The sequence below is a fragment of the Dasypus novemcinctus genome, chromosome 3 (genome assembly GCF_030445035.2).
Source record: "Dasypus novemcinctus isolate mDasNov1 chromosome 3, mDasNov1.1.hap2, whole genome shotgun sequence".
NCBI classification, from domain to species: domain Eukaryota; kingdom Metazoa; phylum Chordata; class Mammalia; order Cingulata; family Dasypodidae; genus Dasypus; species Dasypus novemcinctus.
The window spans coordinates 30717813-30733912 of NC_080675.1; the positions used below are offsets into that span (position 1 = coordinate 30717813).

The 16100-nt window shown below is 44.4% G+C and overlaps 1 protein-coding gene across 5 annotated transcripts in view; it reads right to left on the reverse strand.

Annotated features, from left to right (window-relative positions):
* Positions 1-16100, reverse strand: part of ADCK1 (aarF domain containing kinase 1) — a 129927-nt gene that overhangs the window by 31028 nt on the left and 82799 nt on the right. For all 5 annotated transcript variants that reach the window (XM_058292928.2, XM_058292943.2, XM_058292935.2 and 2 more), the window contains one exon: positions 6039-6197. In XM_058292928.2, coding sequence (XP_058148911.1) covers positions 6039-6197 — 159 coding nt within the window. The remainder of the gene's footprint in view (positions 1-6038; positions 6198-16100) is intronic.

Below are 16100 nucleotides of genomic sequence, written 5' to 3' on the forward strand. Positions count from 1 at the left end.
TGGGGTGGAGGCAGGGAGTAACCAGACCAAGGACAGCCCTCTCCTTTAGAGATAACTTCCTGTTTGGGGACAAAGAATGGATTCCCTGGCCCTCCTCAGCACCTGCCAGACGCAGTCAAGAGTCAAAACTAAAATTGGGTTAGGGAAAATGCATGAAACGCTTCGTACCTGGATGGGAGTTAATGTTAAAAGCTAGTTCCCTCTCCCTATCCCACTATCAGTCTCATTTCAGGATGTTCACAGGAATCTTAACCCTCTGTCTTAGTTTCTACTCCTGTGCAAGGGGTGTATGGTATGTACTGAATGAATGAATGAATGTGTTTTTACTATTAACAGATGATGATTTCAGTCAGAGTCATGAATTTTCTCAAGCCCGTTTCCAACAAGCCCCCTGTGGCTGACAACGCTGGATCCTAACTAACCTAACACCTATTCTCAGTCTTCCACTTCCCTGTTGCCCACCTCCACTTCAGATGGAGGCTGGAAAAAACTGAATAGTGTCCCTGCCTGCCCTGCAACTAAGTATGGCCACGTGACACAGTTCTGGCATGAGAGACAAGTGGAAGTCTCCTAAGAGATTCTGGGAAAGCTTCTATTTTCTTAATAAAAACGGGATGTTTGTAGATGGTGCTACAGCTACCTGCAAACAAGAATATTCCTGATACATCATCTAACCCCCTCTGACTCTGAGAACACCCAACAGCCAAGAAGAGAATGGATTTCCCCAGGAGTAGGCAAGAGATTAGACTGCACCAAGGGCTCATGTGAGTGAGTGACACCCAAGGAAGAAGAATTACCTGGTTTATGTCATGCCCCATTCCTAACACCTTCATGGTCTATTTCTTCTGACAAATAAAGAAACCAGGGCAGCTAATTCAAGTGTTTTTGGGAAATAAGGTCAAACCCCAAAACTCAACTAACAGTAAGATAGCAGCCGTCTGGTCAGGAGACCTGCTTCCTGCTCCTAGTTCACCAAATTATCGCTGCATCTTAGACCAGCCACTTAACTCCTCTATATCTCAGTTTTCCTTGTCAGAAAGGAAAATTGCTCTTGCCCCATTCTCAATAAGGAGCTCTAGGACAAAAGAGGCTGTACTTTCAGGTGAAGCTCTTTAGGTTCCTTAGAACAAAGGTTGCAACAGAAATTCAGGCTATTTCAGTCTGCCACTTCCCTGTGGTTTTTGCCCTTTCAAAATCTGGGCCAATAGAAAAGTTTGCTAATCTTTGTGACTGTTAACATAAAATTCAGACTTACTTGGCATTTTTCTAAAAGTATCTTTAAGTTTCATGGTTGTTGCTCTTTTGTTGTTGTTCCTGGCTTTCAAATAAAAAGAACATCCTTTGGGGTTAAATTCTCCACCCCTTGTTTATTTGGAAACCCAAATTTGGCAGTGGGTGCCTGGGGCTCTGGAGACACAAGGTCAGAGCCAAGGCCAGGCCTGGCTACGGAGACTTGGAAAATAGTCATGTAAGAGCCAAGGACCAAAAGAAAAACCAAAGGCTGGAGATTCCCTGGGCTCATTAATCAGGGTCATTGGTGTGCTCTGGTTCCCCTTCCCATCGCCATCCATCTACCTGCCCGCGCCCACATCTCCCTCCAGATGGAACCATTCCAGCCTGACAAATAGAACACACCTCTCGCTTCAGCTGCTTAGATCTGAAGTGGCAGAAAAATCAAACCTGGGGGACAAAGAGCTTTGTCATGGACGCTTGCCCCTCGGTGGATGCAACCCTGACATGCCTGCAAATGCCAAACTGCTCACTGTTGGAGAAAATTGGCTCAGCAGAGGGACCAAAGGTCACATGGCTTGACCCTAAATCACCACAAGGGCAGGAGGGTTTGGGAGACTAGGATGAAATTCACTCAACACCATCACCCATGTTTCAACATGGTGCTGAAAGAGAAAAATTAAAGAGGCAATTAGCGCACACACACACACAAACAGAAGAAAAGTTCAGAGTGTTCGTTCTCTCTCTCTCTCTCTCAGGCCAAATCCACAAATGCCCTGGTCTTGACCGTTCAGGCTGACTACCCCCTTCCCTCCCCCAGTCTCTCTAACATCATATTTGCAGTCAATGCCTGTCTGAGGCATGGAGATTTATGGCACAGGGTTGAGGTTATTAAACCCCACATAAGCCTTGGAAGATGCTTCACACGCTGAGGTAAACTCTTTGCTGAGGCTTAATTACGCACAGATGTTGTGATGGGGTGCCAGTGTGCAAAGACAATTTATCTCCAGTTTTAAGAGCTGAACTGGGTTCACAGCTCAAAACTCACTTCCCACTTGTTATGTGTTTAGGCAAACTTAATTACTCAGGAGCCTATTTCCACCATTGTCTTAAGACTGGCATACAGGCTTTGGGAGCAGCAGGTCAAATTACTACATTAATTATTTACCCATATGGCATTCTCTTTTTAAAAATTTGTGGTGTTATTATTATTACTGCATGCTTGGTTTGGTCTGGCCATTGCTAGTTGGCCCCAGCCAGGGGTAATTTTGCTGTTTCCATGGAAACAGTGGAAGAGATGGTTCTGTTTGTCTGGCTCATAGTTCTGGCCCTGAGGTACACACCTGTGGGGCAAGCAGCAGCAGAATACCCTACAAAGAACACCAGAGTTAGAGTCTGAAAATCTGGGTTCTAGTCCTAGCTCCTCCACTTTATGACCAAGACTGCCATTTGGAAAATGGGATGATGGCTGTTTAAGAATTCAGTGTCAGCGTACTTGCATGGCTTTCCATGTAACAGCACCTGACACAAAGGAAACGTTCAGTAGATATTGCCTATCTCTTTCTACATGGTCACCACTTCCTGGAAACCCTCTGTATTAGTCAGCCAACGGGGTGCTGATGCAAAATACCAGAAACTGATTGGTTTGGGGTAGGAGCTTAGAGTTACCAGGCCATAAAGCATAAGTTACTTCCCTCACCAAAGTCTATTTTCACATGTTGGAGCAAGATGGCTGCTGATGGCTGTGAGGGTTCAGGATTCCTGGGTTCCTCTGGACTCAGCACCTCTGTTTCCTCCACAAGGTCAGCTGTAGACTATGAGGCTCTCTAGGCTTTGCCTCTCTCTACAAGGTCAGCTGTAGACTATCAGGCGATAGGCTCTGTCTCTTTCCCTGGGGCTCCAGCTTAAGACTTCAGCATCAAACTCCTACATCTAAACTTCAGCATCAGAAACCCTCAACTTGTTCTTTGCCATGCCTTTTATCTGTGAGTCCCCACCCACCAAGGGATGGGGCACCAATGCCCTAATCATAACTCAATCATGCCAGGTACAGATCAGATTACAAAACATAATCCAAAATTTCTTTTTGGAATTTATCAATAATATCAAACTGATACACCCTTCTGGTTCTTATCCTTTTTGCAATTAAATACTTCCTTTGGGCATCCACAGAAACATAGGCAAGTCTCTGTCATAGCACTGATCAACCTGTATGGTAACAACACGTTATGCGCAGGAAGTGTCTCCAGGGCAGGGACCAACAATCTCTTACTTACCTGGGTACCCTTAGCTCCTAGCACAGGAACAGTTTCATAAGAAATGGTCAATAGATATGGGATAAAGGAGTGAAAGAAATAGGATATGCAAGTGGAAGCATATTTTAGATGTACAGCACTACGCTAATTAGTCAAGGTTATTAGCTGTCTTAGGGAGCCAGGTTTTCACTGAACTGGTGGTTTGAGCTTTAAGGATGGGGCAGTGTTACCAGATCCAGTCTGCATGTTGGAGTCACAGGCACAGGAAGGTCTGTAGGTCCATGTCTACAATGATAGGCAAGGAAAAGCCAGGAAACAAACTGGGGCAAACCTGACTCCCAACACACTCAAAGAGCTAAACTTCTCCAGTGGCTATATCCACACCTTCCACCAAAATCAATGTGCATGATCATCATGGCTGTGGCTTCTCCTAACACAATCCAAGCTTTGGAATTCTGAGTCATCACATCTCCATTAATCAACCCAGAAAGCATGAGAAGTATAAATGGTACCTCCATTTCTCATGATATCTTCAGAAGCCTTGACGTTCTCTTCAAATGCAGATTTAGTCCACAGATACAAAAACCTTCCCATTCAATCCTTGGAGCCACCCTCCCCTCCCTACTTGAGGGTCTGATGTGCAACTCTCACAAGGAGCTCCCTAGGGACTTTGGGATGCCTCCTCCTGTACTTGCCAGGTCTACTGTGTGGCTGGAGGACAACTGGTCCTTACCAATCCTTCTGATGGTTGGAAGTCAAGCTCTCCATATTGGCTGCCAGAAGGGCCTCTGACCCCCTGCACCATCCCAATAGAGGGGTGTCCCTGGCTAAATGGGGACCAACCCCACCAAGGACAAAATGGGTTAGAAGAACAGCGGTGTTGGTGTGCATCTTCCATTCCAACCCCTCTATGCCCTGTGGGGAACATCAGGACAGTCCTCAAAGACCAGCTCTGGAGACATGTCTTGTGCAGAACCTCCCCTGGCATGCTTGACCCAAAGGAGTCTCTTCTTTTGAGTCCCTAGAGCATTTATGTGCAATGCCACCTGGGGGGCACTTAGAGCTGTGACCTGGTATTGCTGGATATCATTTCCCACATAAGTATTTTCTAGTATACAACCAGATCTGCTAGAATACTTGTTTTGAAAACAAATCTGTTCCAATGTGATTGACATGTTTCATCATAATGCAGATTTTGCATTTGCATATGTGTGACTTCATCCACAAGAAACACTCAGTGAACACAGAAAACCGAGCCACACAGGAAGACACAAAACACACACCTCAAACGCCACTTCACATGTTATGAGCCATACCCACCCGTATCTGGTGTCACTTTCTGTTCAATTCCAGATGACCATCCTTCCAATAACTTCACAATAATTTACAAGCTGCTGTGCTTCTGATGCCCAATTCCACAAGCAAACTTCAGGGTAATGTGCCATATGTCATGCAGAATTAAATTGTAGTACATTGAGTTGTACACCCCAGAACCAACATATTTTTCATCTTAATCCATTCCTAAGGGTGTGAACCCATTGTAAATAGGACGTTTGAGGATGGTATTTTCAGTTAAGGTGTGGCCAAATCAGGATGGATCTCAATCCTATTACTGGAAGCGATAGAAGGAAGGTCATAGGGGAAAGAAAAGCCGCAGTGAAAGAAGCTGTAAGTCAAAGGAACCCAGAAGAGAAAGAAGACAGCACCATGGGCACGGTCATGTGAGGGAAAAGCTATGGCCCAAGGATCGCTGGCAGCCAGCCCCAGAATGCCAGTTCTTTGGGGAGAAAGCATCACCTTGCTGACACCTCAATTTTGGACTTCTCCTAGCCTCAAAACTGTGAGCCAATAAATTCCTGCTGTTTAAGCCCACCAAGTGTATGGTATTTGTTTTAGCAGCCAGCAAACTAAAATACATATCTGTGTGTGTGTGTGTGTGTGTGTGTATATGTATGTATGTATGTATGTACCTTAGCCATTTGACAAGTAAAAAATGGGGTACTCTTTTTATTAGGTTCCTACCCTTTGCGTGTGTGTCACCAATAATGTTTGGAACTGTTGTGCCCAGGCCCCGTTTCCCCCATAAGCCCTGCGGTTTCTATTCTGCAATTGTACATAGTATGGTGATTTTTAGGGACACATAGGTCACATTATAATAGAGCTGACATATTAAATGAGTTAATATCATATATCTAAAGTGTTTAGGGCACTGCCTGGGTTTCAATAAGTGTTAGCTATCACGATCATCATTTTTAGCCTCAGCATCAGCATCCTATGCTTCATCGAGGCAGAAATTATGGTTTAAAGGCACTGAATAGTCCTCAGTGTCTTACAACTGAAGATTATTCAAAAAACATCTGTTGATTGACAGATCAACAATCACATTTGGTATTTTCAGGGCTTTAATGTGTATCACCAGTGGCAAATCATTCATCCTCGGAAAGAAGACTCAGGAAAGAGACCTCCCCACTCAGGTTTGAAATGGGAGACACTCAGGGCAAGGGCCAATCCTCCCCCCAGACTATCCTGCTCCCACTGCCCTGCCCCTCCTACCTTTAGGAAGTCAAATTGCTTGAGCATTTGGGCCACTTTTTCGGCGTTCCTCCCTTCATTGAGGAAATCCAGCTCCAAAGGCAGGTTCTTCTTGGCTTCATCCACCAGCCACATGAATTCAAACTCTGGAAACAGTTGCTTCACAGCCATGACAAGCACCTGAAATTCATCAAGTCTGCCATCAGCGGGCCCATTTTTTTAAAAAATTCCTTAAGCTGAGGGGTTGGTACCTGAGTATTTATTGTATTAGTCTCTATATTTTTTTATGTCCAAAATATTTCATAATAGAAAATTAAGCTGAAATGGGAAAATAAGGATGGGAAAGACAAGAGGAGCAAGAGATAAGGGATTTGACAAATCAGATGAACAGCTCAAGCTTTGGGCAATTTGGCTCCACTGTGGATTCTTGAGCGATGATATGGTGAAAAGGGGAGTTTCAGAAGCCCTATCTGGCATTTTGGGTATCAGTTTAATGATCTGGAATTAAATATCAATGGCAGAGAACAAGATCCAGTGACATCTACAGAAAATACCACAGCCCCCTCTATCTGCAGGGACTCAGTTCTGAGCCTACCTCCCACTGGGTAATAGGCTTTTGCTAGAAGTCCACATGGATTTGAGACATTCTCACAAATTCACAGATGATGGCTCTACAGTAGATGAACAACAATGATGTCAGGGACATAGGAGGAGTTCCAGCATTCCAAGAAGGGAGCATAACTCTCCTGCTCTCCTATAAGCCCTCCAGGACATGCTGTCAGTGTTCAAAGCCAGACCTGGAGAGAACTGACCAGATCCTCCTAGTAATTCTTGGTATCAACTGTAGTCCAAGTTCTCCAAAAATATCCTCCCCGCCCCCCCCCCCTCCCCAGCTATGGCAGATGGCAATGAGCAAAAACTAAAGAACCATAGGCCCTTGAGTACTAAAAGACCTTTCTCGTTGAACTATCCAGAAGGACTTACTGAGCCCCAGCTGAGTCTTGCCTGATGCATTGTTTAGCCCTGGTCGAGGATGTTTTATCTAACACTGTGTTAGGAGCTGTGTGATACAAAAGAAAGAAATCTAAAGCCAGGCCACTAACTACAAGGCATTTGTACTTTAACCTTTGTTTTTAAACCCTCTGTTCTAGGTGATGTACCAGACACCATTCTGAAAGAATCATCAAGAAGGGTTATTGTACTCAGTTTCTATCAAAACCCTGTTAAATTACATTGGGCTGCAGTCTAATTTCTTTTCAGTCTTGTCTAGTCTTTCATGGACTAGCCCTGTGACCTTATGATAATCGATTTAGTTTATGTTTTGTTTCTGTTTGTGTCACGGAGAACCAGAAGGGAGAGGCGGCAGGCAGGGCTGGCCAGCATCCATCAGACCCAGGCACCTGGCTACGGCATGTCCCACGGTGTCCCCAGATGACCCCTGGCTGCCAGGAAAGGGAGGTGAGCAGGGGCACACATGTCATCTCCAGCACCTGACTTCCAATCTCTGGGCTCTGAGTTCAGGCGAGAAAAGCTCTTCAGCATTTTGTTCTAGTCCAAATTCCACAGGAGGTGGAACAATGAGGTTCCCTCATTTGTTCAGTCAATATTTATGGATTATTTCCTAGGTAATTACCCTGAAGCAGACGTGAGTCTACTCAGGGAGCTCCACAGAGCTTTAGCCTGGTGGTGTCTATACCCTGGGGATAAAGCCTCTGGCCAAACAGTAATTTCCCATCATTGATGGTATGGTCATTGTTATTTGTGAGATTTTTAATTATCATTAATATCCAAACAGCACTGAGAAGCACTTTAAAGATTTTTCTCCTGCTAATCAATTTCATAATTGGTCATTACTAGTACCATTGGTTATTATTAATACCTACATCATTAATCATGAAAGCAGTCATAGAATTCATTGGTTAAGATTAAATGCTGACAACTAATGAGCAAACTAATTGATAACCCAAAACACTTCACAGTACTCATAAAACTGGTTTTTAAAGCATTCTGCAGGTAGCTAGTAGGGCCCTTGATTATTTTAAAATGAGAGGTCCTATTTGAATAGAACTCAGTGGTCCTCCGCTTGATAGGACTGTGGTGATTTAGAGCTATGTACTCCAAAAAAATATGCCCTTACACTTAATCCATCCCTGCGGGCCTGACTCCTTGTAAATGGGCCCTTTTGAGAGGTTACTTCAGTTACAGTGTGGCCCAGCTGGCTCAGGATGGGTCTTAACCCTGTACGTGAAGGTCTTATAGGGAAGGTCACAGAGAGAGAACCACCAGGAGCAGCCAGAAGCTGGAAGTCAGCGGAAGTGAGGAGCCAGAAGAGGCCACCATGTGCATTGCCACGTGAATGAAAAGCCAAAATCCATGATCACAGTGGCCAGCCCCAGAACGCCACAGTCTCCTGCGGAAAGCATCGCCTTGATGACACCTTAACTGGGGGCTTCTCCTACCCTCAAAACCATGAGCCTGTAAATTCCCAGGGTTAGGCCAACCATTGCATGGCATTTGCTTTAACAATGCGGAAACTAAAACAAGCAGATCACCACCCTGTTTGAAAACTTGCTGCTAAACACTAAGCCCAGAAAATGTACATGCTCACATAACTGCATTGAGGGGGTTCTCCAAACACTTGAAATTCACTGAAAGGACAGGAGGCCAGGTCAAGAGTGAGCTAACCCAAGTGCTTTGGGCTGCTGCCCTGTTAAAGTTTTCTTGGACGAGAGTATACTAAAACTACAGTTTCCATTTAGTTCCCTTCTTCAGAGCCTGCCGTAAGTAGGTTTATTTAGGTTTTTCTTTTTGACACCAGATGCAATCAGTTTAAATAAAACAGGTGTTGCTACAAATTTGACTTTTTGATTTTTCTCCCAAAATGTATTTCCTCCATAACACTCTTTCAACAGCCAATATTTTTGCCAGTGCATAGCACATACTCAACACTCAGCAGATGTTTATTGAATACTCAGGTGAATGAGTGAATAAATAAATGAATGAATAAGTGATTATTTAAAAGGATTTGTCCTCTCCCTTGAGATAATTATATGTTCACATTTATTTTATCCAAATGCATTGAGTTTTTGTGTTTCTGATTTGGGAGGAACCATGATCTCAAAGTGCCTAAGAATTCTCTACTTAATCTGGAATCTTATGAATCAATCAAGGTACATTCAACAACAATAATTAATACTTCCTTCAAGGTAAAATAACAAAATGATTTTCTTATCAGGGTCATAGGCTCATAGGAGGAAAAATAAATTGAGCCACACAGAAATATAATGTAAAAATTGAGAGGCATGTAAAAGTTTGAAAATGGGTGACTGCTCTTTATAATAGCAAAACAAAAAACAAAAAAAAACGGAAATCATCATCATTTAGTACCTACTACATGGCAAGCACTGTGTTACAATGCACTTCATTTTTCTTTATTTTTTTAATATTACATTAAAAAAATATGAGGTCCCCATATACCCCCCACCGCCCTCACCCCATAACAACAACCTCCTCCATCATCATGAGACATTCATTGCACTTGGTGAATACATCTCTGAGCACCGCTGCACCTCATGGTCAATGGTCCACACCAAAGCCCACACACTCCCACAGTCCTCCCAGTGGGCCATGGGAGGACATACAATGTCTGGTAACTGTCCCTGCAGCACCACCCAGGACAACTCCAACCCCCGAAAATGCCCCCACATCTCATCTCTTCCTCCCACTCCCTATCCCCAGCAGCTACCATGGCCACTTTCTCCACACCAATGCCACATTTTCTTTGATTACTAATCACAATAGTTCATGAATAGAATATTGTTAAGTCCACTCTAATACATACTCTATTCCTCCATCCTGTGGACTTTAGAATGGTTGTGTCCACTCCACATCTATATCAAGAGGGGGCTTAGATTCCACATGGATGCTGGATGCAATTCTCCTGCTTTCAGTTGTAGGTACTCTTGGCTCCATGGTGTAGTGGTTGACCTTCTTCACCTCCATGTTAGCTGAGTGGGGTAAGTCCAATAAACCAGAGTGTAGGAGTTGCAAGTCTGTTGAGGCTCAGGGCCTGGCTATCACATGGTCAGTCCAGAGATTCAGGTCCCCTGGGTATACATTAAACCCCGGCACCAACTACAGTTCCGGCAAAAGTAACAGGAGAGACTTGTGGATAAAGATCACATCTGAGTCCAGCTCCATCACACAGAAACACAAACTCCAAAGTAGGGCCAACTGACATGGCACTGAACTCCATCTGCCATGACCATAGAACCTGTGGGTCTCTGTAGCCCTCAGCAGAACCAATACCTGGGGTTGTGTCTACGTTATCTTAATCCTCATGTTGCCCATTTTACAGAGAGACACTGGGGTTTCAAGAAATTAAAGCACTTCTGAAGGTCACACAACTTGTAATTGTCGAATGTGGGATTTGGACCCAGGTTTTTCTTGCTTATTTCTTTATGCAACCCTGCCCCCTGCAATACAACACAGGACTATACAATAGGAAGCCTGAGATAAGGCATAGAAAGAGCTTTGTAAATTGTGAAATGCAACTGAAATACGAGTTATTGTTATCAAGTTATTATATATTATAGAAGAAATAATGTTCTATGGAAAAACAGCACACTAAACAGAATGCCTGCTCTGATTCGAAATGGTAAAAATGGATGTTCGACAAGGATCAAACTTCAATTCAGAGCAATGTAAACAACATGCTATTCATGGGGTTTATCTTTGTTCTGATAAGTTATTAAAGTGCATACTTTTTAGAAAAACAGAATTATAGGGCAAAGAGAAGTTTCCATGGGATGGTCTACATCTCTAGATTTTTTTTCATATATTTAAAAAAATAAAAAACAGCTGTTAGATTCTGTGCCAACACAAACATTACCTAGCCACCCACTGTTCAATCAACACATTTAGAAAAGAAACATGATGACAGACAGTATGCACTGAAAATGCTATTCAAAAAAAGTAAAAAACATGACTGTCACTGGTCTTTATTTTTAGAGACCCCTGGGATGGGCCTGATGACATCAAATAGTGGATCAGATTCTGATGCTCAGGCTGAGAGTTCCACCCCAAAGTGCCTTGGGAAGGGGAGGTACGTGGAGGGCATGGTACTTGCCATGAGTTAGATGCCTTAGGGGTGATGGAGCAAGGAGGAGTTCATCATCAATTTCAGAAGAATGAGAGACAACTGGGAGTGACATAGGGTGAGGTTATTGGGACCTGGGGACCATGTCTTACCAACTGGCTCACAGATCATTTGAGCCCTGCTCTGCTCTCAAGCAGTGGAATGGGTGTGAGAGCCAGCCTGCTAAACTCCCAGCCACTGAAGGCAGGAAAGAACTGCTGCAAAGCCAGCCCACCAGCAGACAGGTGAACTATGCCTCGTCAGTTCATCCCTTCCTGCTGAATCACTGTTCCAGTCTTGGGGCCCAATTAGTCTGGCTCTGGACAGTCACTCAAATCAATAAGAGTCACTGGCTGTGCATCTAGAAGTAGAGTTGCCCCAGCCACTTAAGGGACAATATCAGATGATAATGACAAAGCTTAAAAACACTGTCGGCTGTACTCTTCTCTTTTGTGCAAAGTCACTGACACCATCAGGTTCATCAAACACCATTTATTAGAGTTGGCCCTCATTTCTCTACCATCATTAAACAGTCATCCCAGCAATTAGACCCCTTCCCCCAAGAGGAGTTCCAGGTTCGCAGGTGACACAAAACCCTAAGACAGCACATGTGTTTTGAGTGCCAACCCAACAGCCATTCTCCCCTCCCTCCTTGCTAACAGAGCCCCAATTGTGCGCATCCTTCATGCCCTTCAAGGAAGGCAGGCCTCAGCCTGAGGAGGTGAATCATGACTGGTCTAAACCAATCAAGGAGGTCTCATTTTTCTTGCCAAGAATTATTTAAGCAAGCAATGTACCCCAGTTCTGGGCAATGGGGAAGGAGGGAGTTTCTATTGGGGAGCTCCTGTAAAAGAATTTTCTTCTTTTTAATAAGGAATGTGAGCAAAGAAACAGACCCTCTTTGGTGTCTGGCTGTCACCTACTTGTAACACCAGAAACCACTGCAGCAGTTTTAGGACCAAAAGGGGCTCTAGTTTAGAAGGACAAGCCAGGAGGCAGGATTGGCATAGTGAAAGATGAAAAGAAGCTGGGTCTTAAAAACCTCAGTGAAGTGCTGAATTAGACAATCATGGAAGAGCCAAGCTTACTTCCAGATGTCTTGACATGTGAGATAACACAAACTATTTTTACTGACAACATGTTTAGTTGAATATTCTGATACTTGCAGCCAAAAGCATCCTAACTGACATAACCAGTAGCCCCCACATCATCTCTCTCAATAGTCTCACTCCTGCAGGCCTCTATCCTTAAAGCAGATACGTGTTTGGATTTACAAGTTCGCCTCTTAAACTGCAAATGTCCAGAGATTAGGCCTATAAGTCACTCTCTCTTTAGTGTGAATTATTTTAATCAGATTGCCTTCCTTTCAAGACAAGGCTGTGACCAATCATGGGGTGAGGGGAGAGATTAGGGGATGGACGAATAGACAACAGTGGCAATTTCTGAGTAGCCAGAGAGAAGCATGAGAGCACACAATTCCTGGAAGTGAAGTGAAAGGAAGCACCAGGAGGCTGTACATAAAAGCAGCCTTGCCTCCCTTTTGTCTCTAGGTTTCTCGTGGCTAAGGTTAGCCCCAATTCCCCCTGGAAATTATTCTTCTCCCCAAGCACACCTGGGGTTGTCATTCCTAAAACCAAGACACCATTTAGGCCTGGACTGAAAAAAAAAAAAAAAAAAATATATATATATATATATGTATGTGTGTGTGTGTGTGTGTATATATATATATATATATGTATGTATGTATGTATGTATGTATATATACTGAATTACTGATTTCAAATATAAAACAAAATGAGCTGTCCAGTATGGTTCTTCTTGGTTTTATGACAGAGAAAGGGTGACCCAGGTATGATTTTTTTTTTCCACCAGAGACCAAGCCCAGTGAGAAGGCAGCTCATACCACTTGAACTCACTGAAGTTCTCCAAGCACAACAATCCCCTGACTAATGCTGCCACTAATGAGGGTGGTCGGCCAGGGAGGTGGTCTTGGGCCTCCTTCCTAGCTCCTCTCCTAAAGTCTGCAATTGTGGTTCTTCGAGCTGCCTTGAGGTCGCCAGCCCCAGCGCTGCTTCAGCCTCCAGGAAGGAGCCGCTCTGTACTCCGCACACAACCTGCGTAGGCTGAACAGAGAGGCATCTGATCCTCATCTCAGGAGGAAGATGCCAACCTTTATTACTGCAACTACTACTGCTGGCTTTACTGCCATCATTATTACGTAAGGAGCCAGTGAGGCCCTGAGCAGAGAAAAGGTGACAGCTGTCCTCCCAGCTCAAGTGAGTCCTGACAGCAGAGGCACCTTCCAACCTGACTCAGGAGTGGCTGCTGGCTCTCAGGAAACCTACGACCACAGCTTCAAGGAGAATATCCTCAAGACTCCCAGCCATGGCCATTCCATACCCAAGACATCTCCTCCTGCCATTTACAGGTACTCCAGAAAACCCGGTATCCAGGTGGACACTCGGTCCCACTGGGCAACCCTGCAGCTCTCATCTCCCTTCCACACAGCAGCTATTCCAAACCTTCACCCCCTCCTCGAGCCTCCAGAGCCACCTCCTACCCCCTCATACTCAGCAGATGGTCTTGCCTCCTACTTCAGAGAGAAAATAGAGGCCATCAGGCTGGTGCAGATCAGCTGCCCACTTTGCAACCCCTTTTCTCCCCCTACACACACATTCAGCTGTACCCAACCTCACCACCTTCCCCTGGTCTCAAAACAAGAGGCTGATCAGAGGCTAATGTTTCCACCCATGTCCTTGAGGCCCAATCTCTTGAGTCTCATCCTGGATGTGACATATTAACTATTTCTCTTTTCTGAATCTTCAATTCCCCACTCTCCACTCCCTCCTTCCCCTCAGCTATAAGCCTGCTCAAGTATTCCCAGACCTTACTCCTCTGCTCTGCTCTAACCCTACCCTTTCTCTCCCCTACCTCCCAATGCTGAACATTCTGCAAAGAGCATTGCATTGTCTCCATTTCCTCGGTCTCAATTCTCTTTCACCCCACTCACCTCACTAGAGCTGCAATTCCCAACACCTCTAAATTGCCAGATCCAAAATACTCTTTACATTCCTTGTCTAGTTCGAGCTCCCATTTTACAATCATGAATATTTCTGGAAGATTATGTTTTCCAAAGATGGCTGCAACAGTATCTCCCATCCTACATACTTTTCAAGAGCCCTGTCAGTTCCCCATCAAGAGATGGAGTTATTTCCCTTGCTTCAGCCAGTAGAGTAAGGAAGAAGTAATGCTACATGACTTCCAAGGCTAGGTCATAAAAATGTGATGCATGTTCAGACTTATTCTCTTAGGATACTCACTCTTAGAGCTCAGCCACCATGCTGTGAGAAAGTCCAAACAACCATGAAGAGGCCCATATGGAGAGGAACAAAGGCCCTGGCCCACAACCCCAGCTGAGCTCTCAGCCAATAGCCAGCACCAATTTGCCAGCCATGGGAATGAGCCACCTTGAAAGTGGATCATCTGACCCCCGGTCAAGCTACTCTAGCTGGCACCACATAAATTAGAGATGAGTTATCTCTACCAAATCCTGCCCAAATTTCAGATTCACCAGTAAGTACATGACTGCTATTTAAGCCACTAAGTTTGGCTGTGGTTCACTATGCAGCAATTAGATAACTGATACCGAGCTCTCTTCTTGAAGTTTTTCATTCATTGGACATAGCAACCTTGCTTAATCCTGGTTTTCCTCCAGTTTCTCTGACCATGCCTTCTTGGTCCCTTCATGAACTTATTTTCCTTAACTAATGTCATAAATGACTGAGCTCTTCAACATTCTTTCCTTGCCCCTCCTCCTTTTTTTCATTCTACATACTTTCTCTAAGAGATATCAATTACTTTCCCAGCCTCAGTTCTGACGAATGTCCTTGCTGATAAATCCTAAATCTACATTTCCAGCCTGAACTCTAGACCAACAGGAATGTCCCTATCCAAAACTATGACAGTAATATCTTATCCCACAAAGTTGCTCTATCACGTCTCAGTTTGCTCTGAGATCCATCCCAAGTCCCTGGCTCTCATAAGAAACTACTTTTCCCAGGCTCCCTTGACAGCTTACTTCCAGCTAAGTTCAGCCATTGGACAGCACTGGCAGAATACTGGGGGACAGGAGGAAGTGAAATACCAAGGTATTTCCCCACTTCAGCCTCTTCCTCACACAGCATGTCTGGCAACAGCTGTGTCAACTCTGACCTCAACTCTCAGTTGACAGACCTATGTATATATTCCATTCTCAATAAACCCAATTCTGTTTGAAATTCCTTCTGTTTGAAATACCTGAAAAGATTTCTTTTTTCCTTACTGAACCCTGACTGATACACAAGGTTAAAGACATCTAAACTTATTCATTTAAGCCAGATTTGTTTTAGTCTCCTCCTTCTCATTCATACCAGTCCTTCCATCCACCCCATATAAAACTGGTCACAAAGCACGGGCAATTCTACCCCTTGAGGCCCTCCCTCTACTCCACCCCTCTTAAACTGCCTTGAATCACATCATCATTTCTCTCCCAGACCAATGCAGCAGCCCCTCAATTAGTCTCCCTGGCTACAGTTCTTTCCGTCTTCCAATACATCCTCCAGGCTGCCAATACATTATTTCTAATGCACATCTGATTGTCACATTCCTCTGATTAAAATTCTTAAATGGTTCCCCATTGACTACAGGAAAAACCAGGTCTGCTCAGTTCCACAACTATCTACTGAATGTTTACTATGCACACCATTCTATGCCTTAGCCCTCTGTGTTCTCCAGCCTGCCTTCCCAGCTTCATCTCAACCATTTCCTAGCTCATACCATTTGAACTAATTGTTCTCCAAGCACACAGAGTCCCCCAAGACTTGAAGCATACTGTCCTTTCCCTGTCTCTGTGCCTCGAGGGCTCCTAAAGAGTCCATGCAAGCACGCCTCTTGGACGAAGCCTCCCG